Raw genomic sequence first — 22750 nt, forward strand, 5'->3', positions numbered from 1 at the left:
TGTATGGGCCCCAGTCATTCTTTTCCCCAATCCCCAAAGTGATTCTAGCTCAGGATCCCAAACTGGATGAGGTAGGCATTGATGCCAGGGCCTGGGACAGGCACTTGGGAGGTTCTCAGTCCTCCGGCCTGTCTTTTCTCCTCTGTGCCTGCATCTTTCTCCCTGTGTTCTTTCCTTGTCTGTGCCTGTGTTCTGTCTTGTCCTGTTCATTCTTGCACCTGGTTCTCACTGTGAGATCTCCTTTTTCCCTACTCTGCTTATGGCCAGGATTGTATCCATATTCATTTTGAAACAAATTCAATTTTATTAAAAACAATGTTTCAAACCAGCTGGGGGGGGCTTCTGTGGTTATCTGTTGGGCACTCCAGGGGTTCTGAGATTGTCTTATGTCTTGGGGGCATGGATCTGGAGTCTAGTCTGGAATAGAAGTCTGAGCTGTGGGAGACACAAGTCTGGAGGGTTTGAGTGTGAATCTCTGGGCCTTTGTCTCCAGTTTGACTATCTCTTGTCAGGTCTATGGTCTCCCTTTGTGGAATTTGGAATATAGTGCTGTGTCTGTGTCTGGTTTGGAGTCTTTGGGAATATGGTTTTGTAGGGTATTGGAGTCTGATTGGAGGGAAAGGAGTGGGTTTCTTTTGTGTCTTGTGTAAGGTTTAGGGAGTCTCTCTTAAGATTCTGGGATTTGAATCTGGGGGTGGTGGTACTACTTTGTGTTCTTAAAAGATTATATAAGAATCTATTGGTAGTCTTGGGACATTTTTAGACTAGGTTTTTGGAGGACTGAGCCTTTTCCTCTTGGGTGGACTGGTCCTGGGGGTGGAAGGACTGGGATAGTTATCATGCTAATAGCCTCACTAGGAGACTAGGGGAAGTCCTGCAGCCTAGCTGCCTTGAAGTGCAGCCTGGGATTAACCCCCTGCCCACAGGGGTGGACTTGGTAGCCCAGAGATGGTCTGGGGCCAGTGGGGGTAAAGTGTACTGACTGTTCCCTGAAACCTGTTCACCCCACCCCACCCCACTAATTTTCCTCTTTTGCAGCCAGAAGTAGTTGAGGTCAGGACTCATAACCTGGAATGTTGACCACTGGCCTAGAACCTAGACAGTGCTCAACAGGCAGCTGACCCACTCAGGGAAGTAGTCTCCTTGGAGGAAGCAGGGCTTGACCTCCTCCAGATATGAAAGACTTGTCCCTAGGCTGGAGGAGGTGGGGATGAAAGGGGGCTCCCTAGGGTATGTGAAAGAGCTGGTGGGGGTAGAAGGGAGTTGAGAGCCAGCCTTCAAAGGCCTCTAAGCTTATAGTGTCAGAGATTGAAAGGAGAGGATTCTAGTTTTCTGAGGGGACTTGAGAAGGTGGGGCTACTTCCTTAAAACAGTCCTTGTAGCCCTGCCCTTTCCCCTAGTCTCACCTGGGGCCATGGCTTGCCCCAAGGCAGCCACTTTTAAAAACTGTCTTTGGGGTCCTTGGGTACTAGTGGCTTCTGCTGTCTGATCTGAAACCCTGGGGTGGTGGGAGGGTACAGGTGCTAGACATGAGGGTTCCCAGACAGGGAAACCTTAAGCATCAGAAGACATGAACATTGATTCTGTAGTCCTCCGCAGCCTCACAATCGCAGTTTGAGAGATAAGACTCCCATCACCATGTAGAATAGTGTTGAGATTAGTCCTATGTGGTGATGGATGCCATTTATATAGTGCTTTAATATTTACAAAACACTGACATTTTGTCTTTACAATCCTGTGAGACGGGGGAGTACAGGTGTTGCAGAAACAAAGGCTCAGACAGGTAAATGAAATGACTTTTCTAAGCTCTCGATGCTAGTAACTCAAACCTAGGTCTTAAGACTCCTGAATTTCTGTTACACCAAACTGCCTTCCTCTGGGGGGTGGAGGTGGGAAAGTGTAATAGGAGATCAAGGTGGGGGATCAGTGTGAACCTGGGTGGTCAAGGAATGCCTGTTGAATGAGATATAGGACTTTGGCTGGGTCTTAGAAGAGAAGGATTTTGTTAGAATGAGATTGGGAGGTGGAGGACTTTCCAGGAGAGAAAACAATCAGCTGAGCCTCAACAAAAAGCTTCTGGAGGGTAGTTTCTCCAGTGCCTAGTCTAATTCATGTCATATAGCTCTTAATAAGTGCTTATTGAACTGGATCTCAAATGGCACCTCTCACTGTACTTTTTCTGTATTACAATTAGGTGTGTATTAGTTATAGCCTGCTTTTACTAGGCTTCTGTCTAGGAACCCTGTAGTATTTAATCTTGGTAGCTTCTCAGACAAGAGTCTTGTACCTAACTAGGCTGTTAATAGCTTTCGTTGAATTGTCACTTTAGGGAGAGTATAGATGAGTTTGGAGCACCTGGCTGGTATAGGAAAGCAGTGAAAAATCAGGGGCCTAGACTGAACATTCTGCATGTTCTGGAGCCATTGTAGGTTTTTAAGATGATGTAATCAAAGCTATGCTTGAAGAGAATTAATCTGGCACCCCAGTGTAGAAAAGATTGGAAGGGAAGGCCTGTTAGGAAGCTTGACTCAGGATGTCTATTCAGATTGTTGAAGTTAGAGACAAGTGATTAGCTGGAGTGGAGCAAAGGAAGAAGTTTCAAAGATAACTGGCTTTGAATAGAGATAAAGTCCAGTGGCTTGGGTTTGGGGGGTGGTAAGAGATGGAGGAGATGGGTTTTGGACACATTGACTTTGTGTAGGGGTAATCATCTTGTGGAGATGTGGCCCTGAACTATGGGGAGAAAGCTAGACCTGCAGAGATGGTGTTAAAGGAGAGGATATTTATGATTATATAAGAATATCCTGGGTTTTATGGTCACTAGGGAAGTAGCCAAGGATCTCTGGGGCCCACAGATTATGTGTCTGTGTCTTCCTGCACCCCAGGTTAATGATTCTGAGATTTAAAGGAACTTTATCAGCTGCGTGTCTGGCCTCTGGCTGGAGAGAAATTCTGGAAGGTGGCAAGCCCCACCCAGTCCTCCCTAAGGGAGAGAGGGAGGTATCTGCTCTGATCTGCCCCTCCCTTCAGCCATCTCACCTTCCCTCCCACTCTCTATACCTTAATACCTCCCCATGACCTTGAGGTGAACCTTGCTCTCTTTAGTGTCTCAGTTTCCCATCTTGGTGGTAGATGGAGAAAATGGGAAAGAGGGAGAGGTACCTCCTTTATCCAGGAATGGGAGTCATTAGATGGTGAAGGTTTAGAACTAATCTGTATGGGGAAGGATTATAAATAAGAAAGATCATGTTGATTGTATAGATCTCTGTAGGTGGTGTTTGTGTGTAGCCACATGAATCTGGGTCAGTGTCCCTATAGTGAATGTGTTTTGGTCTGTCTCCTATGCATATGTTTTTGTATGTGGGTCTGTCTTGTCTATATGGATGTTTAGTTGGCATCTATATATCTTTATGTATTCAATATACAAGTGGATATTGGGCCTTAAACACACATGTCATTCTACCACTGACCCCCAAAGAGGCCCTGGGTTTTGGGGGGTTTTGTTTTTGGGGGGGAGAGGTCTTGAGTTCTTCTCACCTCCCAGGTCAGAAAGAACCCCCCCCCCCAGCTTCTCAGGGCCATTAAACAAATTGTTATTTACATTAACAAGTGTGTCAGGGAAAGGCCAGGACCGGCCCCTGCAATTGTCCCTGACTGGCACTCAGGCCTTTATGATGAGGCTCCTGGAGCCTGCATTTTTAGGAGCCCTAAGTCCCTAGGGGAGGACCAGTCCAGCTCGAAACGCCAGTAAATAATTCCTCCTGCCTCCCACCGGTGCAGAGTTTGGGTGGGGGGAGGGATGGAGGGCGGGGTCAGAGGTGGAGTTAAAAACAAGTAAATCCCCCCCACCTAATGAACCTCTACCCCTACTCCAGCCAAAGGATACCCAAGTTCATTCTCAGCCCCCTCCCCTATTGTTTTAAAGGGCCAATAGCTGGGATGCTATTAACATAATGATTGAAAGCTCTAAGGCCCTTGGTGAGAGGGGAGGGGTAAGGCTTGTCCCCCAGCACTAGCCTCGACTACAGACTCTCCTCTTCAAAGTCTGAGGGGGCCTTGCCCCCCGCCCTGTGCATTCTGAGGTCCAAGTGCCTACACTTCCAGTCCAGTCCAGTCCATTGGTCAAGCACCAGTAGCTTCGACTCCACATCTGTGTCCAGGACCAAGAAGAAGAGTCTATAAAGCCATCCTGTTCGAGGTCTGGGTCCTGCCTGCAGCTGCAGCCCACCAAGCCAAGCTGGGCATGTTTAACCACGAGGGGCTGCCTCCGGGCAACTTCAGCCTGGGCCAGGGCACGATGCCAGATGGGTCATCTCCCTACGGTAAAGGTGGCTACGTCGGGGGAAGCACCCCAAGACCATCCCAGCCCCAGCCACCATCCCAGACCTTCTTTACCTTCCCTTCAGCAGTGAAGAGTGAGTACAGCTTGGAGGGACCCTCAACCCCCGACTCCAGCCAGACCAAGGGGTGGTATGCCTTCTCTGCGCCCCCACCCCCAGCCGAGGTTGGGCAGGCCAGTACCTCCCACAACCTTCACCTCATGCCACCCAAGGAGGAAGACTCATCCTGCTCTTCCCCGTCTTCATCATCCTCCGGGGCTCCTGAGCGGGACCTCAGGGAGACGGTAGTCCCTGAAGCTAAGTACTGCGCCCGTCCAGGCCCAGCCTACTATGCCCCAGCCTGGACGGGACCCTTCTGGCCAGGCCTGGGTAGCAGCGGCTCAGTTCCCACTGGGGCCCTGCCGGGTCCTCCTCTCCCTCCCCATCCTCTCCAGGCTCTTGGGACCTTTCCAGGTCCCAGGCCCCTTTACCCAGCCCCTCTACAGCAGTCCCAGCCTGGGTTGGGCAGTGGCAGCATCGGTAGCAGTGGCAGCATTGGCAGCAGCGGCAGCAGCAGTATCAGCAACAACAATGTTAGCAGCAGCGTCAGCAGTACCAGTGGTTCAAGTGGGGCAGCCAGTGAGGAGGGCATCCCATCTAGTGATAGTGGAGAGGAGGTAAGAAGACTATCTCCAGAGTGAAAATCCAGAGTTACTTGGGTTTATATTACCTAAGGCCAGTCTCTGAAATGGAAGGGAAGGAGAAGGGTGGGATTCTGGGCCATTCAGGCTTCTAGGAGAACCTGGGGAAGATACCATCAACCTTCAGGGTTTTGAGTTTCTTACTGGAGAAAGAGGAGTATCTAGGAGCATCAGCCCTGTAGAAATAACAAAAGTCCACCATACCCTAGACTAAAGATCCTATCTACCTGGCCCTCCCCTCCCCCACCCACCCTGGTGTGGTAGAAAGCCAGTCTGTATTTTCCTTCCCAGATTACCAGGGGCCAAAAAAATCCCCAACTCCCTTGTTCTAATTGTTGCATTGGGATTTCCCCCAACTTTCTGGGGATTCCAGATCATGTAACCTCAAGTTCCACTAAGATGATCAGAGGAGTGGGGTCTTTGGTTTGTTTTATACTTTTGTTACCTCTGGAAGCAAACTGGCCTCTATGGGATGTATAGATTTCAATATTTGGCCTCTACCAGACAAGAGGCTGAACTTTTGTCTCTTCATAGACCATCCTTCAGTCATTTTTCTTGTATTTGGACCCTTCTTTTGTCCAGTGTGTTGGTCCTGAGGCACCTAGCTCTGATCTGTGTTTGCTCCTGGTAGTTTAGTGCAAAGAAAGGGGGAAAAGTACATCCCTTTGGTTACCACCAAGTTCCTGATGTTGATTAGGATTTTGTTGGTCTTGTTAATTGACTGAGGGAATGGTGCAGTGTCTCTCTAGATCTTTGTTTTTACTAGCCTTTTGACTTGGACAAATCATTTCACTTCTGTTTCTTCATGGAATGATGGAGGTTGGAGTAGTTTTTAGTCAAAGTTGGATTAGTTTTTAGATTATGTAAATAATCACTGTATTACCTGGAAAATATTTTTGGGCAAGGGTTCCCAGTTCGGACCCTTAATTCCTTTCAAAACTCCATGATCTGTAGTAATTTTCTATCTTTCATTCCCAAATGAAGGGGGTGATTGACTTTTTTGTCTTAGAGTTGGAAGTTTCTACCCATCCCTAAAATAGGTGGGGGGATGAGGGAGAACACAAGGCCTTTTGACCAGGATCTTTCTACTTAAGCCACCAAGTTAGTTCCTCAGATTTCATCCACCCTCCCGCCCTCTGCAGGATACCCCAACCTCCGAGGAACTGGAGCTGTTTGCCAAAGAACTGAAACACAAGCGGATTTCCCTAGGTTTCACTCAAGCTGATGTGGGCATGGCCTTGGGCACACTGTATGGTGAGAAGTGGATCAAAGGATTGGTTGGGGGGTTGATTGAGGGCAGAGTTGATCTAGGAGCAAGCAAGAATAAGAAGATAGGAAAGGGGGGGGGTCTGTTAGATTTTATCTCCTAGTCACTCCTTTCCTGCCCCATTGCTTTCCCTCAAGCCAGGCTGGTAGGAACTGAAAGGGGACAAAGCCCCTGGACTAAGAGAGGTCAGGATGGGGGAACCCTAGAGGTTCATGACCCCTCCCCCCATTTCTGGAGTCCAAAATTGAGCACCCACCTTTTCCCTTAGGGAAGATGTTCAGTCAGACAACCATCTGCCGGTTTGAAGCTCTGCAGCTGAGCTTTAAGAATATGTGCAAATTGAAACCCCTGCTTCAAAGGTGGCTACAGGCCGTTGAGAACACCGACAACCCTCAGGAGGTAAGATATTTCCCACTCCCCTATGCCACTGGATGCTCCCCAGGATGCTTGCTGCCTCCTTAACTGGTGTCTTGGAGGGAGCAGTCCCTAGGTATGGGGTGGAGACATATCTAGATTGAGGGGGTGGAGGGAGAATGGGGAAGGAAATAGGGCTTTCAAAGCCCAGGCTGCTCTTTCCCCCACCCCAGGCTCTAGCTGTGCCCTGTCCCCCCCAGATGTGCAGTATGGAGCAAGTGCTAGCCCAAGCTCGAAAGCGTAAACGTCGTACGAGTATTGAGACCAGTGTGAAGGGGACCCTAGAGGGCTTCTTCAGGCGTTGTGGCAAGCCCACTCCACAGCAAATCTGTGACTTGGCAGAAGAGCTGCACCTGGACAAAGATGTGCGTGGTCCCCTGGGCATGGGCAGGTCATGGGGCTGTGGTGGGGAGGAGGTTAACAGTAGTTAGCAATGAGGGGGGCAGTGCTATGGTATTCAGGGATAGAAGATGAATTTGGAAGCCAACAGACCTGACTTGAGTCCCTTCTCTGACCCTCCTAGGTGGTGCGAGTCTGGTTCTGTAACCGAAGGCAGAAGGGTAAGCGGCTTCTTCTGCCCTATGGGGAAGACGGTGAAGCATTGCCTTATGAGCTGGCCCCAGGCACTGCCCTTGTCCTGCCAACTGCTGCTGTACCCCAGAACTATGCAGCACCCCCACCACCTGTGGCCCCTACTCTCTATATGTCCACCTTTCCTAAGGGTGAGCCGTGCATCCCAGGCATGCCCATGCCTAATGGGGGCATCTGAGCCAGGATCAACATTATAGGAACTCACTGGGGGCTCAAGATGCTTCTTGCTTTCTCTCATCTTTCCCTTGCCCTATCCTGGTGACTGACCATTATCCACTGTCTGAGATACAATGGTCAGTTCTTTTCCTAACCTTAGATCCTCTTTTCTGCCCCTCCACTGCCCATATCTAGATTTTTGGGCATCTGTAAAACAATATTCAGGTCTTTTTTCTCCCTTTCTATCACCTCACACTCCCAAACTTGTGATGGGTTTGGGAGCCACTTTGGAAATAAAAGTTGGGTGGTAACTGACTGAATTGGTCTCTGCAACTAATTTTTGAGATGGGGAATAAACAATTTTGGGCGGGGTGTGGGGCTGGCTGAGTTGGGTAAAGATGGCAAAGAAGGGTACTCATATTGTCCCCAATATTGTCTGCAAGTCTACCTTGGACTCCACCAGGGGGCAGTCTCTCCCATCAATCCTACCTGTATCTGTTTGCATCCATGGGTTCCAAAAGAAGGAGTGATGATGGGGGGGGAGATAACCCTTCCATCCTTGGTTCACCTTTCTGGGGCTCCCCTGTCCCTGGTTCATACTGTAGAGCTCCTCCAGGTTTGAGGGGCTTCCTTCTCTATCTCCAGCTGGTCATCCTCTTTAACTTCCCTATTGAAGGCACTGTATCATTTGGGAGTGCTTATTTGTATCAGGCTATGTGTGTCACTTCTTCCTCCCCCCCCCCCCCCCCCATTTCCTCCAAGGTCTGATGTTTGTGCTGCTTTTGGGGGATTGGCCATCCTGGAGAGATGTCTTGGTGTTCCTACCTTGTGTTGAGGCCCCTTCCCCGTGCCCTCCCCCCCATTTCTCATGACTAGTATTCCAATACTCTGATGTTCCTCTGAAAGCAGCCTTCAAGACTTTGAGACTGGAGTCTTGAGTTTCTATTGGGAAAGGACAGGAACTATCTTTTCTTTGGATCCCTAGTGTTCAACAAATGGCTCATAATACTTATTGGTGGCATTCTTTTTCTCAATGCTTAAAGATTTACTGTGGAGACAGCAGGCAGTCCACTGGGCTGTGTGGTCTGCATCTCTTCCTCTTCTGACTCATCTCCCCTAGCTCCTGCCTTTGACATCATTTCATTCTGACCCATTTCAGAACCCCATACCACTTACCCCAAAGACTCAATTTTCCCTTGTGATTATTCTGTTCCTATGTGTGGGTACAAATATTGAAATCTTATCTATCAGAATAAGCCAGTCTAGTAATTACCAATTTGGAGCAAAGGCCAAGTCATTTAATTCTGAGTTAAAGATGAAGGAGAAAGCCTAATTTATTTTGCCTAAGAGGTCTCTTCCTGGCCTTCAGAGGCTCTGCTGCTGACCCTCTTCACTGTCTTAGAAGCTCCTCCAAATAAAACCCAGATCTGGAGTTTCCCTTTCTATGCCAAGGTCTAAATCTATTCAGGGGCCCCTCAGGAAATGTATGCTGACTGATCCCCAAAAGACTGAGGAGCAGGGTGTGCCTGGGGAAGAGGCCAGTCTGTGGGTAGAGGGTGGGGCCTGCGGGAAGCACCCTGGGCCTAGTTGACTGCACAAACAGGAAGAATATCAGGTCTAATAGCAAGAAGCAAAGTCCCCAATGGGCCAAAGACAAGACAAGATAGGTTAAGGGTTTATTTGTTTTGGTCTTTTTCTTGCTGCTGGAGCCCCTTTGGCGGTACCCAAGAATTGTCACACGCATCCTGGAAAGGGAAAAGCAGGAGCCTCCTAAACATCTTTCACACCAGTACCCTACCTGGCCAGGTCATTTCCTTTGCTCAGTAAAGTTTCCAATATCCATAAGCCTTTTAAGATCAAATATAAACATCTGGCCCTACTTTTTCACTGCCTTGGTTGAGCTAGCTAGACCTTTCCTCCTCTCCCATCTTATTGATTGCATTCCCATTTTACCTCTGCCTCTTAGAATTCCTTGTTCCCTTCAAAGCTCAACTCAAGAATAAACCTAGGGAGGGTTTTTGGTCTTAAATCTCCCCACTGTCAGCTAGTGACTTCTCCATTGAAGTTCTCTCATAATTATTTTTTATACATGAACATAACTCCCAATTGAAGGTATACTTGAGGGAGGGGCTGCATCCTTTCTATCTTTGTAGTCCTCAGTGTGGTTCATCATGAGCTCTTTTTTTAGGTTTGGTTTTTTTTTTGCAAGGCATTGGGGTTAAGTGGCTTACCCAAGGCCACACAGCTAAGGAATTATGAAGTGTCTGAGGGTGGATTTGAACTCCGTTACTCCTGACTCCAGGGCTGGTGCTCTATCCACTGTGCCACCTAGCCGCCGAGAGAGAGAGAGAGAGAGAGAGAGAGAGAGAGAGAGAGAGAGAGAGAGAGAGAGCAAGTCTAGCTGTTTCAGTTCCACATTTTTCTCCACCCTTCCTTTCCCTCCACCCTCCCTTTGACAGTAAGAAATCTGATATAGATTTTTCAAGTATAATGCATAACTACTCTTTATAGTTCTTTACCCTATTTCACAAAACTACAAAACAATCCTAGTAAATGACTGCTTGCTGAGGAAGGTATCAAGAGAAAGCTGTAACTAACTCCTTGAAGATTCTTATGCCTTGAAGAACAAGCCTCCAGGCTTATACTAGTTACACACAGAAACCTGTGGGATTCTTTATTATACCATTTATTACAATTTTACCATTTTTGTCTTACAATGCTAAAACTTTGTGAAAGATCACTCCCTCTGCAAAATTGTGATTCTTCCCTACTGAGCCCAGGTGAAATCATTTTCTTTGTAGTTCCCTGATCCAGGTAGGTGGTGCTGTGAATAGTTGCTGGGTCTAGAGTCAAGAAGACCTGAGTTCAAATTCAACCACTGACACTATGATCCTGGGCAAGTCTCTGTTGACCTTAGTTTACTCAACTATAAAATGGAGATAATAATTGCACCTGCCTCTTAGGTAGTTGTGAGAATCAAATGACATAAGTGTAAAGTGCTTAACTCAGCGTACAGATATTATTTATTATCCCAAACAGATCAGAAAGATAAGTCCTCAGATCCCTCTTACCATCCCATTGGGCCAAGCCATACCCTGTAGTCCTTAGAAACTGAAACACTGAAATATCTTTAAAATGTCGAAGAGGTACAGGGGGGTAGGGCACAGGACTGGAGTCAGAAAGTTGAGTCCAAATTCTGCTTACTCCAATTCCTTTCTTATTCACTGTGTTTCCCTGGGCAAGTCACTGAGCATCCCTTGGTGTCCTCAGTTCTCTGATTTGTAAAATGGGGATAATTTTAGCATCTAACTCATTAGGTTGTTGAGAGGATTCAAAAATAGAACATATAGAAAATTATTTTAAAATGCTATAGGAATGTCCATTAAATGTGACCTTGGTTTATAGAACAAAAGGAAAGCTTGAAAGTCATTTCTGGTGTTAACACTTTGCAACATCCAGACCTGAATTTTTTTCCTTCCTGCTCAATAGCCATCAGTACTAACACCTGGGGCCAGCTCAGATACTTTTCCTTCCCCATCCCTCCCAACTTATTGCAGGTTTCCGACTGGTAGGAAGTTATCTATAGCTGCAAAAACCCTTCATAGATCCCTGAGGGATATCAGAGAATTGTTTCTTTCCTCCTCTCCACCCTTGGAATTCTAAGACTGCAGGCCTCTGTGGTCTCATATCACTGATGGAGGTCCAGCTCTCCACATGGGTGAACCTGAGGCAGGCACAGTGGCAAATATCTAAAATACCTGCTACTGTGGGAGGCTGTTGGTTTTCTTGAGCTTGAGGGTTCAGAGTTGCAATCAGACCATTGGGCAGCCTTACTAAGTCCTTTCAGCTCTAATAAGCTAACTCCCAAGATCAGAAGCTGCCTAAGGAAGGTCAAACTGGCCCAGGTCTGAAAGGGAGCAGGCCAAAGTTTCTGTGCTAGGCAGGATCTGGCCTTTGAGGGCCCAACACACTTCAGCCTTGGTGGGGCAGAGTAAGATCCAGTCTATCCTCCCCCCCCAAAAAAAAACACCCAAGAAGCATCCCCAGGTCGTGATAGCCTCAGGTATATGGGCTTTACCAGGGAGGAAACCTAACTGATTAAACTGATCAACTGCAGATTAAAAATTGTGGAATCAAAGCAAGAATCTATGACCCAATCCTTAAACTTCCTTAACTCCAAGGATTTCCAATCAGCACCACTTCAGAAGTGGTCTCTTCACCTACTTGAAACATTTTTTTCCGTAAACAATGAATAAATAAATAAAAGAATGAATGAATGAAAAAAAAACCAAAAGATTTACTTAGTTTAATATATACCAGACACTATTAAAACGTAGATTTGAAATAAGTACCTACCATATGAATGACGCCTTACTAAGTGCTTTTAACTTATTTGATCCTCACAACAATCCTTTGAGGTATTATCCCCATTTTATAGTTGAGGAAACTGAGGCAAACAAGTTAAATGATTTAACCAGGGTCACAAAACTAGTAAGTATCCAAGGCTGGATTTGAACACAGATCTTCTTGATCTCAGCTCTTTATCCACTGTGCTACCTACCAGCTTGCCTCTAGAGATAATAAATATATTAGAGATATTGTCTTTGCCCTCAAAAAACATAGTCTAATAGGAAAACCATATTTAGAGGAGTGGTCTAGGATATCACTGGGATGATGAGGGTAGTTTTTTTTTTTAAACACTCATGGGGCAGCTAGGTGGCAAAGTAGATAGAGCACTGGCCCTAGAGTCAGGAGCCTGAGTCTGAGTTAAAATCTGGCCTCAGACACTTACCCAGCTGTGTGGCCTTGGGCAAACCACTTAACCCACTGCCTTGCAAAAGCCTAAAAAAAAAAAACCCAAACCACTTCTAGATGTAGTAGTGGTATTGATTTAATTACTAATTAATCAGTGGGAGTTGGGGGGGGGGGAGGCAGAATGTTAGGGTAAGATGGGGTTGATATGGCAAGAAGATGGTCTGGGTGAAGCATGGTTATAGTAAACTCTTATGAAACAACCATGGCCCTAGGTTGAAAGTCAAGCAATAATAGTAGTGACTTGGCAATAGAATTAGAGGGAAACATGTGATAGCACTGCTGTCCAGTATGTCTATAGAGAATTAGACAATTTGTCCACATCAGTGCCAAAAAATGGATTTCTTACTTCAGTGAAGTTAGGTGGCACAGTAGATAGAGCTAGACTTGGACTCCTCTTCCTGAATTCAAATCTGGCTATGAGACATGGGCAGATCACTTAATCTTCTTTACCTCAATTTCCTCAATTGTAAAATGAGCTGGGAAAGGAAATGGCAAATTACTTCCTTATCTCTGCCAAGAAAACCCCAAATGGGGTCATGAAGGGTAGAATGTGACTGAACAAACAGCAAAACCTTTTTTGACTTAATGACTCTCCTGCCTTCTAACAGAATGTGACCTAGGATTTCACTGAAATAAATGGCCCCCTTACTTTTTTTTTAAGGTTTTTGCAAGGCAATGGAATTAAGTGGCTTGCCCAAGGCCACCCAGCTAGGAAATTATTAAGTGTCTGAGGTCAGATTTGAACTCAGGTATTCCTGACTCCAGGGCTGGCAGGTGCTCTGTCCACTGCACCACCTAGCTGTCCCCCCCTTACCTTTAATCTTTTATGGGATTCTTTAGAATTTTTTCTTTTTTTCCTTTGAGTTGGAGAAGGAAATGGCAAACTATCTTTACCAAGAAGGCTCCAAATGGGATCATGAAGAGTCAGTCACAACCAAAATGACAAAACTGTGAACAGAGGCCCCCTCTTCTAGTTCCTGTATCCCAGATGCCATCTCTGTGCTCCAATTGGGGTGAATTAGTTTCATTATCTCTGATCTTGCACAGGAGATTCCTGGAAGTACTTGATTCTTCTGGACAAGGTGTTCTGTTCTCAAGGTGTAGGAGGTGGTGGTGTTACAGACCCAGCTGGTGACCATGCCAATAAAACTTCCCTAAAGGGAAAGTTTCCCCTGGGCCTGGTAAATTTGTACCTAGGTCAGGGGCAGATGACAATTGTGCTCACAGCTTTGTTCAGGATCTTGCTTGGGCTGCACATCCGTCTGTGAATTCTGTCACTTATCACAACCACCACCCTACTTCCCATCATGATATCTCTTCCCTAGAATCCCAGCAGATAGGGGGAAGACCACCTATCCCTGGACCATGTTATTGTTGGTGGGAAAGGAGAGAGAAGAGAGAAAGGAATATGATCCTGAGTCTCCTTCCTGGTTTTTGCTGGTAAATGTTTTATAACTGATTCTTGGGGGGGTGGGAAATGGGGGTGGGTGGGAAATACATACACTCAATGCTTTTTTAAGTTTTATCTGAATTATTAATATTTTCCTCCAATCACTTGGGCAGCTAGGTGGTACAGTAGATAGAGTTCTGGGGCCTTGATTCAGAAAGACTCATCTTCCAGAATTTAAATCTGGTCTCAGACACTAATTCACTGTGTGAGCTTGGACAAGTCATATAACCCTATTTGCCTCAGTTTCCTCATCTGTAAAATGAGTTGGAGTCCTAAGTCACATTTTGTTAGAAGGCAGGAGAGTCATTAAATCAAGTAAGGTTTTGCTATTGTTCAGCCAGGTTCTACTCTTCTTGACCTCATTTGGGGTTTTCTTGGCAGAGATAATAAGTAATTTGCCATATCCTTTCCCAGCTCATCTGGGTGGCATCACCCAACAAAAACTTGTCAAGGGCCATATACAGAATTTAACATTTATTTATGATTATAATGTAATCTATTTTACCAATGGGTCTAATAATAAATGTAATAATGCCCCATAAATGGACTTTGAGGGTTGCATGTGGCCTGAGGCCAAGAATTCGACATTTACACTGTAAATACTCATGCTGAAAAATTTAATAATCAGCTCTCCTATAGGAACTGACTCTAGCACACACCTGAGGGAACTTAAGGAATGGGCCCTGACAGGTTGTGATCTATCTTTCCTGTCATCCCCCACCCCATTCTAACTCTTATCTGTCTGCCTTCTGGTCTAAGTAACATTTCCAGTGATAAGGGTAAGGATCTGAGAACTTCAGTTTTGGTTGAGGAGCTGACCAGTCTTTCCAAGTGAACCACCACTCAGGCTGAACCCCACCCTGCTGCAGCTCCTCCAGCTTCTTCAGGTTTTAATAAGCAAGGAAATTGAAAAAGGGGAAGGAATCAGTATGATGGGAAGAGTCCTGAATTTGCTACTTAGGACTTTGGAAAAGTCCAACCCTCCTTATTTCAATTTCCTCATCTATAAAACCCCATTTGAACTAGTTCACCACTAAGGTCACTTCAAGATCTAACTCTATGATCTTGAGAGAGATAGCATGGTATGATGAATAAGGCCCTGAACTGGGAGGAAGCAAGACATGTGGTCAAATAAGTGCCTTAGGCTTTGTGTGACCCTAGGTAAGTAATTTCCTCTCTGTGTGCCTCCTTCTCATTTCTAGAATAGAAAGATTGTATTCCATGATCTCTCAGGTCCCTTCTAGTCATTAGTAACTGAACCTTCCAGATCTGTGACTTGCCTGTGTAAAAGGCTCATTTTTCTGTGAAAGGAACAGGGGACACAGGCAAGAAGGTAGTCCCCACCTCAGAAGGACAGTGATTACTGGCATTGGGCCACAGGGTCAGCAGTTTTTCTATTTTTTCCCCAGCAGAGATTGCAGTCTGACAACTGGGCTCCTCATAGCGTCACAGAGACAGAGTGGCTCCTTCCCCTTCCCCAGCCTGGAAAGCCCCTAAACCTTGCAGCCCCGTGAAGATTAGCCAAGATGCCTGAATCAATACTCCCCCCTTCCTAGTCTGAAGTTTTGCCAGCTCTTCCCAAACTCTCTAGGATTGGAGGATTTCCTATGCTGATAGTCTCTGATGGTCTTGAGTGCCCCTAGAGTAAAGTGTATGTGTGTGGGGAGATGTGGGTGGAAAGAGAGTATGTAAGACCACTTTCATTAAAAAAAGGGCTGAGGTAAGCTTGGAACTAGATATTGGAGACACAAATGCAAGCAAACCAGACAGTTACTGCTCTCAAGGACCTTACCTACTAATGAGGAAGGCCACACTTAAGAGCTGGAAAAGAGAAGGCAGAATGTGACACCCAAGACCATGTGGTTTGTGGATGACCAAGAAGGATCTTATAGGATCAGAGTTGAAAAAGCCTTAGACATTTTTTTAGGTTTTTTTTTTTTAGCCTTAGACATTTTGAAAGAATGGGTGAGCAGTCATCAAGTGCCAATCGTTTTATGAATGAGGGAATTGAGACCCAGAAAAAATAAAGTGATTTGCTCAAATCCACATAGATTATCACATAAGAAAAATCAGGGTTCCTCACTGCAAATTTAATATTCACTTATGGGATCTGTAAGGTTGATGCCTTTTTCCCATCCTGCATTGAGCCCTCACATTCCAGAACCTCTCCACCATCATAATATTCAAAATACCTAAATCAGGTTTGCCCCATGGAATATTACCCAGATGCTACCTTTTAAGTCTCATGTTACCAGCTTGCTTTCCCTTGATTCTGGAGCATGCCAGAGTCATTCAGGGTTTGGAGGACTTCCCTAGAATTTGCAGGGTCTTGGCTTAGGATGACCATTTACAGCTGGAGGTCTCTGTAGAAGCCAAGCTGTAAACTTCAACTGAGGAGCAAGGGTCAGCTGTTCCAGCTCCCAGGTGCAGGGTACAGGTTGGTATTGGGTAGGCATTTGAGTCACATCTTCCATGAAGCATGAAGACGTTGGAGTCTCAGGACAGAAATAACCATGTGTTCTGCCTAATTCCTTGCTTGGTATTTGCATTGTAGAAGGAGGTGGGGTGGGACTAGGTAGGAAACCCCTGCTTCCAAAGGCATTGTGGTAAAGAAGAAAGAATACTGTATTTGGAGTCAAGAGGGTCTGGATTCAAATGCCACTTCATGTCAGTTACTTTATGACCTTGGTGGGACAAATGACTTCTCTGCTATAGTTTTCTCATCTGTAAAATAGGGTGTTGGACCAGATGATCTATGAGGTCCTTTTCTTTTTTTATTGTTTTTTGAATTTTGCGATCCCCCCATCTCACTCCCCTCCCCACCCCCCACAGAAGGCAGTCTGATAGTCTTTACATTGTTTCCATGCTATACATTGACCAAAACTGAATGTGTTGAGAGAGAAATCACACCCTTAAGAAAAAAATAAAATATGAGAGATAGCAAAATTACATAAAAAGATATCTTTTTTTTTAAAGAAAATTAAAGGTAATAGTCTTTGATCTTTGTTTAAACTCCACAATTCTTTCTTTGGCTACAGAAGGTATTCTCCATCACAGATACCCTAAAATTGTCCCTGATTGTTGCAATGATGAAATGAGCAAGTCCATTAAGATTGATCATCACCCCCATGTTGCTCTTAGGGTGTACACAATGTTCCTCTGGTTCTGCTCATCTTTCTATGAGGTTCTTTTCAATTCTAAATCTATGATTTTGTGATTCCAAAGAAGGTGGTGTCGCTCTCCTTGGCTCTTCTATCCTCTATGGGGCAATTTCTGGGCTAGAGGCAGGACTAGGGCTAAGAGAGAGGAAAAACATTGTTGACCTCTTAATAGGATAGTGGAGGGTATGTCAATGGGAACCCACAAATGGGGGAGGAGGGGGAAGTGGGTGATGAAATAGCAGAAGGAAGAAGTAAGCAGGGCCTGAGCTTAACGGTATGCTCCGATGGGGTGGAGGGATATGACCCTCCCCCTCCCTATGGAAGTCCCAGGGAGAGAGGAAGGTAAGTACCAAGAAATCTATGGGTACTTCTATTTCTTATTAGTGTTCTCTACCCCAGTCTTGCCACCTTGTGACTGTTTCCCTGGCCCAGAGGGCAAAGAGAGCTCGGGGACCAAGCCTTTACAGATCAGTTTTCAGAGAATCAGTCAAAGGCTGAGTCAGCAAGCTGTACTCTCATAGCATTTCCTTTGACAGTCTTGGACGGGTGTGCTTATTCCCTTTGGAGTTTACCTTCCAGGTCTCAGTCCCAGTCCCAAAGTAGACTGGAACAGGTTGGAAGGGATGGTGGTGTAGGAGGGTCATTCTCAATCAAGCTTCCTGGAAGAGGGATAGCAGGAAGGTGGGGAGATGATCCTTCATTCCTTCTGCCTTCTCATGCTCTAACTGCTCCTTCCCCAAAGTCTATACTCTGTAGGACCAGCTGGAGACTCTCCCTTGCCTACCTTGGCCTGTTTTGACTCCTGTGAAAGGATGGTGGGGGATGAGGAGTAATCCCAGATAGAAAAAGCTAGAATCTCCCTAGGCAAGGGCCCCAGATCTTCCTGGAGGAGAGCCTGGGGGCTAGAGCCCAAGGAAAGGGGTTCAGAGTTCTCCATGGGACCATCCTGCTCTCAGAAGGTACCTCCCCCCTTTCTCTTCATTCCAAGAATCAGCCATGCAGGGTCCTGGGTAGAGCTGAGGCGTGGCTGGGGGGTATGGGGGTGTGGCCAGGAGGCAGAGGGGAGTGACAGCTACTAAAGGTGACTGTTCTAGATTCTGGCAGGAGGGTGACCTTCACTCCCACAGGAAGGACCAGGAGTGAAAACTCAGGTCCAACTTGGGCAGGCAACATTTTGGTGGTAGGCTGTGATTCAAGATTACAGTAATTTTGGAGTGACTGTGATTGATTTCAGGATGGCTGTGATTTCAGGAAGACTGTGAATACACAGTGAACGTGAGTCTACTCATCCATTCTGTTGGGCAAAGGGCAGCTCAGTAAGATCTCAGACAGGGTTCTGGATCTGAGTGGTGTTTGTGGGAGGGTGATGGGAGAAGGGAGATAAGACCCACATCTGGTATGTGGAGAGTAACTAGAGGACTTGGCTAGGTGTTAAGGCTGCCAACAAAAGGGCGGGTAGGGAGGAATTAGTCAGCAGTGGGGGGGGCAGGGTGTTGAGGTTGGGGCAGGCATGGGGTGGGCAAAGGCCATTACCTCAACTCCTCTTAATCTGTCTTATTATATGCCATCAGGTCCAGGTATCCTCTCTCCTTTTAGACCTAGTCACCTTCCTTTCCTACCCCTAACTTCTGGGATCTAAGGACAAAAATGAAAACCAGAGTAGTAATAGTAGTAATAATAATTAGAATAATTCAAATTTATAGAGAGCTTTATGTTTTCTAAAATACTTTTCTCACAATATCCCTGTGAAATTAGTAATATGAATATTATTATCATTTTACAGATGAGGAGACTGAGACCTCAGTTTAGGATCCTGGTGTCCTGGTTCAGTCATATCTATTTTCTACTACCCTTTTGTTGCTTTAGCCCCAAAGTTCCCTACTTCATCCCCTGCCCCCTCAGAATGACTTCCATGGACCCACATAAGTTATGACTTTTTGTTCTAGAGACAACAAGGAATCAGATGGGTTCAAGACACAGCCCAGGCCCAATTCCTTAGACAATGCCCACCTATAGACTGTTCTCCCATCAAGCCATGGTTGGATTAGCACTGCTCCTAGCTCTCTGGCTCCTGATATCTCATCTCCTGACCTCGAGCACTGGTATGCGGCCCCTGAGTAGAGCCTTCCAGTCCCACTCTAAGATTATGGTCCTCATCTGGCACTGGCCCTTTGGCAAGTCCTTACCATTAGATGGTGATGTCTGTGCTCACTATGGTGTGGCCAACTGCCGACTAAGCACCAACCATAGCCTCCTCAGTCAGGCCAATGTAGTTGTCTTCCACCACCATGAACTTCAGAATGGGGTTGTCCAGCTGCCTTTGGCTCACCGACCCCTTGGACAGCCCTGGGTGTGGACCAATCTGGAGTCTCCAAGCAATACTCATGGGCTTTCCCGGTACCATAATATTTTCAACTGGGTCATGACCTACCGGAGGGATTCTGACATCTTTGTGCCTTATGGAGAGCTGGTACCCCGAAATGGGACTGCTCCTCCTGTGCCAACCAAGAATCTTATGGCTGCCTGGGTTATCAGTAACTATCAGAGGACCCAGAAGCGTGTAGTAGTATACAACCAGTTGTCTAAATATCTTCAGGTGGATGTGTTTGGCCGTGCCAACAGGAAGCCACTCTGCCCTGACTGCCTCTTGCCTGCCCTTGCCCCATATCGATTCTACCTGGCCTTTGAGAACTCTCAGCACCAGGACTATATCACTGAGAAGTTATGGAGAAATGCTCTGGGTGCAGGGGTTGTGCCTGTGGTGCTAGGTCCTCCTCGATCTACCTATGAGGCCTTTTTGCCACCTGATTCCTTTGTCCATGTGGATGACTTCAGCTCAACCAAGGAACTGGCTGCTTTCTTGAAAAGCATGAATACTAGTCATTACCAGCACTTCTTTGCATGGCGTGAAAAGCTGACTGTTCGACTCTACAGTGACTGGAGGGAGCGTTTCTGTGGCATTTGTGCCCGTTATCCCCATCTTCCCCAGGATCAGATCTACAGAAACTTAGAGGCCTGGTTTAAATCATGATGGCTGGGACTGACCTGGTAAACTACTAAACTCTTCCCAACCATAAAGATTATGGTGAAATATAAAGCTGCCATTTGGGACTAGAAGACTTTTGGGACCAGAGACTTTTCGTGGATGGACTCCTGGATCCCTGGGTACCTTCTTGTGAGACCATGAGGAGTGACAGAGCCTAATATTTGCCCCATTCTCTTCTCTACCCACTACTTTTTATTCCTGTTCCTCTTCCCTATATGTATCTGTTAATATGCCAAACTTCTGAAAAATAAGACAAAACTTGGAAATCAGAAGACTTGGGTTTAAGTCCCAGCTAGATCCCTGAATACGTGACTTTAGGCAAGTCACTTTGCTTTGGTGCCATCCATGCAATGAAAAAGTTGGGATGAGATAATTTTTAATGTCTCTCACAGCACTAATATTCTATCATTGAGCCTCCCAGCAAAATGTGTGTGTGTGTGTGTGTGCCCCAGCAAAATGTGTGTGTGTTTGTGTGTGTGTGTGTGTATGTGTGTGTGTGTGTGTATGTGGTGATTTTTACCAGCATCTCTGTAACTGACATTGCTAAAAAATGAATATGCCAATCCTCTATGTTATTGTGTGCAAGGGACTTTTAAGGGAAAATGAATTCTCAGTATGAGATGTAGAAACTAAATCATTGGTGTCATGCCCACATCTTCCATACAGTGGTAAAGGAAACACAATATACAGATAAAAACCTCAGAGCTTGAGCTGAAGCCTCAGATATTTTTCCCTCAAGTGCTTAGGCAACAGCGAGGGTAGAGAACTTGTAAGGAGAGGGTAAGGTGGAGGAGGAAGGGGGTAAGTCTGGCAAGCTGTGATTCTTGCTCTCAGTAAGCATGCAATCCATTGAAAAACAGAACAGACTTACTGGGAAATGAGTAACTTTGGATTAGTACCTTCCATGACTCTGAACCTCACTTTCCCTATCTACAAAATTAGGGTTTGGACTAAATGGTCCCCAAGACCGTCTAGTATGGGTAGATTACAATCTAAGATCTTTCTGAAGGTGTCCAAGGAGCTTGAAGCTGAGAAATAGGTCTTTGCAGAAGTGTCTTATATAGAGGGTGATACCCTAAGCAAATAAGAAGAGCAAGGAATACTTTACCTGTCAGATCTATGGCGAGGGGAAGTATTTATGACCAAATAAGAGATTGAGAACATTATGATATGCAAAATGAATAATTTTGATTATATTAAATTGAAAAGTTTTTGCAGAAACAAAACCAATACAATCAAGATTAGAAGGAAAGCAGAAAGCTGGGAAACAAGTTTTATAGACAGAGATTTGATAAAGGTCTCATTTCTAAAATATATAGAGAACTGAATCAAATTAATAAGAATATAAATCACTCCCCAACTGATAAATGGTCAAAAAATAGGAACAGGCAGTTTTCAGATGCAGAAATCAAAACTATCTATAGTCATATTGAAAATGCTCTAAATCACTTTTGATTAGAGAAATGCAAATGAAAACAATTCTGAGATCCACCTAACACTATTAAATTGACTAATATGACGGAAAAGGAAAATAATAAATGTTGGAGAAGATGTAGTGGAGCTGTGAACTGGTCCAACCATTCTGGAAAACAGTTTGGAACTATGTGCAAATGGCTATAAAATTATGCTTATTCTGTGAAGGAGATCATAAAAAAAAAAGGAAAAGAACCAATGTGGTGGCAAAAATTGGAAATTTGGGGGATGCCCCTCAATTGGGGAATGATTGAGCAAGTTGTGGTATATGAATGTAATGGAATATTTTTATGCAATAAGAAATTGTAAACAGGCAGATTTCAGAAAATTCTGGAAAGACATGAACTGACACTAAGTGAAGTGAGCTGAATCAGGAAGACATTGTACATAGTAATAGAAATATTGTCTGATGATCAACTATGGTAGACTTAGCTCTTTTTAGCAGTATGATGATCCAAGACAATTCCGAAAAACTCATGATGGAAAATGCTATCCACTGTCAGAAAAAGAACTATGGAGTCTGAATGTAGATCAAAGCATACTATTTTCACTTTGTTTTTTCTTTCTTGTGGTTTTCCCTTTTGTTATGATTTTTTTTCACAACAAGACTAATGTGGAAATGTTTAACATGATTATACATGTATGACCTATGCCAGATTATTTGTTTTAGGGAGAGGGGAGGAAAAAGAGGGAGAAATCTTTGAAACTTAAAATCTTATAAAAATGAATGTTGAAAACTATCTTTACATGTAACTGGAAAAAATAAAATACTAATAAGTGAAAAAATAAAGAAATTTTTTAAAAGTGTTGGGGGGGGAGGGAGAGAGGGTGGTGCAGCTGTTGGGGTAGAGGTACAATTGGTTAGAGCACAAGAACCAGTCAGGAAGTCCTGAGTTCAAATCTAACCTCAAAGCTAATCTTCCTAGCTGTGTGACTCTAGGCAAGTCCCTTAACCTTTGTTTGTCTCAGTTTTCTTATCTGTAAAATGGGGATATTAATACCTGCCTCCCCAGGCTTATTGTAAGAATCTAATAAGATAATTATAAAGTACTTAGCCAGTATTGGCTCATAATAGGTGTTCTAAAAATGCTATCTATTGTTATTAATAATAATTAAATTATATAATTCCTGGACTTAAAACCAGAAGACCTAGAGTGGAATCCAAGTTCTCCCTATGTGACTTGGGGCAAGTCTCTTAGTCTCTTTGGACCTCAGTTCCGTCTTGTTTAAAATGAATAGACAGGTGGCTAGGTGGCGTAGTGGATAAAGCACAGGCCTTGGAATCAGGAGTACCTGGGTTCAAATCTGGTCTCAGACACTTAATAATTGCCTAGCTGTGTGGAACTTAGGCAAGCCA

General features: G+C 45.1%; 2 protein-coding genes across 6 annotated transcripts; both read left to right on the top strand.

Annotated features, from left to right (window-relative positions):
• The first annotated feature begins 4234 nt into the window (after window positions 1-4234).
• LOC141505103 (POU domain, class 5, transcription factor 1.2-like) lies at window positions 4235-7794 on the top strand. 2 transcript variants are annotated; one of them, XM_074210619.1, is made up of 5 exons: window positions 4235-4996; window positions 6163-6274; window positions 6556-6686; window positions 6902-7066; window positions 7225-7785. In XM_074210619.1, the coding sequence occupies exons 1-5, from the start codon at window positions 4244-4246 to the stop codon at window positions 7468-7470; spliced, it is 1407 nt and encodes a 468-aa protein (XP_074066720.1). In that variant the 5' UTR covers window positions 4235-4243; the 3' UTR covers window positions 7471-7785. The 2 variants fall into 2 exon arrangements, with proteins under 2 accessions (XP_074066720.1, XP_074066721.1); XM_074210620.1 differs by lacking the exon at window positions 6902-7066 and having other exon boundaries at window positions 7225-7794.
• A 7100-nt stretch (window positions 7795-14894) lies between these two features.
• On the top strand, window positions 14895-22165 carry FUT7 (fucosyltransferase 7). 4 transcript variants are annotated; one of them, XM_074210631.1, is made up of 3 exons: window positions 14895-17216; window positions 18109-18149; window positions 18658-22165. In XM_074210631.1, the coding sequence occupies exon 3, from the start codon at window positions 18877-18879 to the stop codon at window positions 19903-19905; it is 1029 nt and encodes a 342-aa protein (XP_074066732.1). In that variant the 5' UTR covers window positions 14895-17216; window positions 18109-18149; window positions 18658-18876; the 3' UTR covers window positions 19906-22165. The 4 variants fall into 4 exon arrangements, with proteins under 4 accessions (XP_074066732.1, XP_074066734.1, XP_074066730.1 ...); XM_074210633.1 differs by lacking the exon at window positions 18109-18149 and having other exon boundaries at window positions 18821-22165; XM_074210629.1 differs by lacking the exon at window positions 14895-17216 and having other exon boundaries at window positions 17228-18149.
• Window positions 22166-22750: the final 585 nt, after the last annotated feature.

Source organism: Macrotis lagotis, chromosome 1, assembly GCF_037893015.1.
Source record: "Macrotis lagotis isolate mMagLag1 chromosome 1, bilby.v1.9.chrom.fasta, whole genome shotgun sequence".
Classification (NCBI taxonomy): Eukaryota; Metazoa; Chordata; class Mammalia; order Peramelemorphia; family Peramelidae; genus Macrotis; species Macrotis lagotis.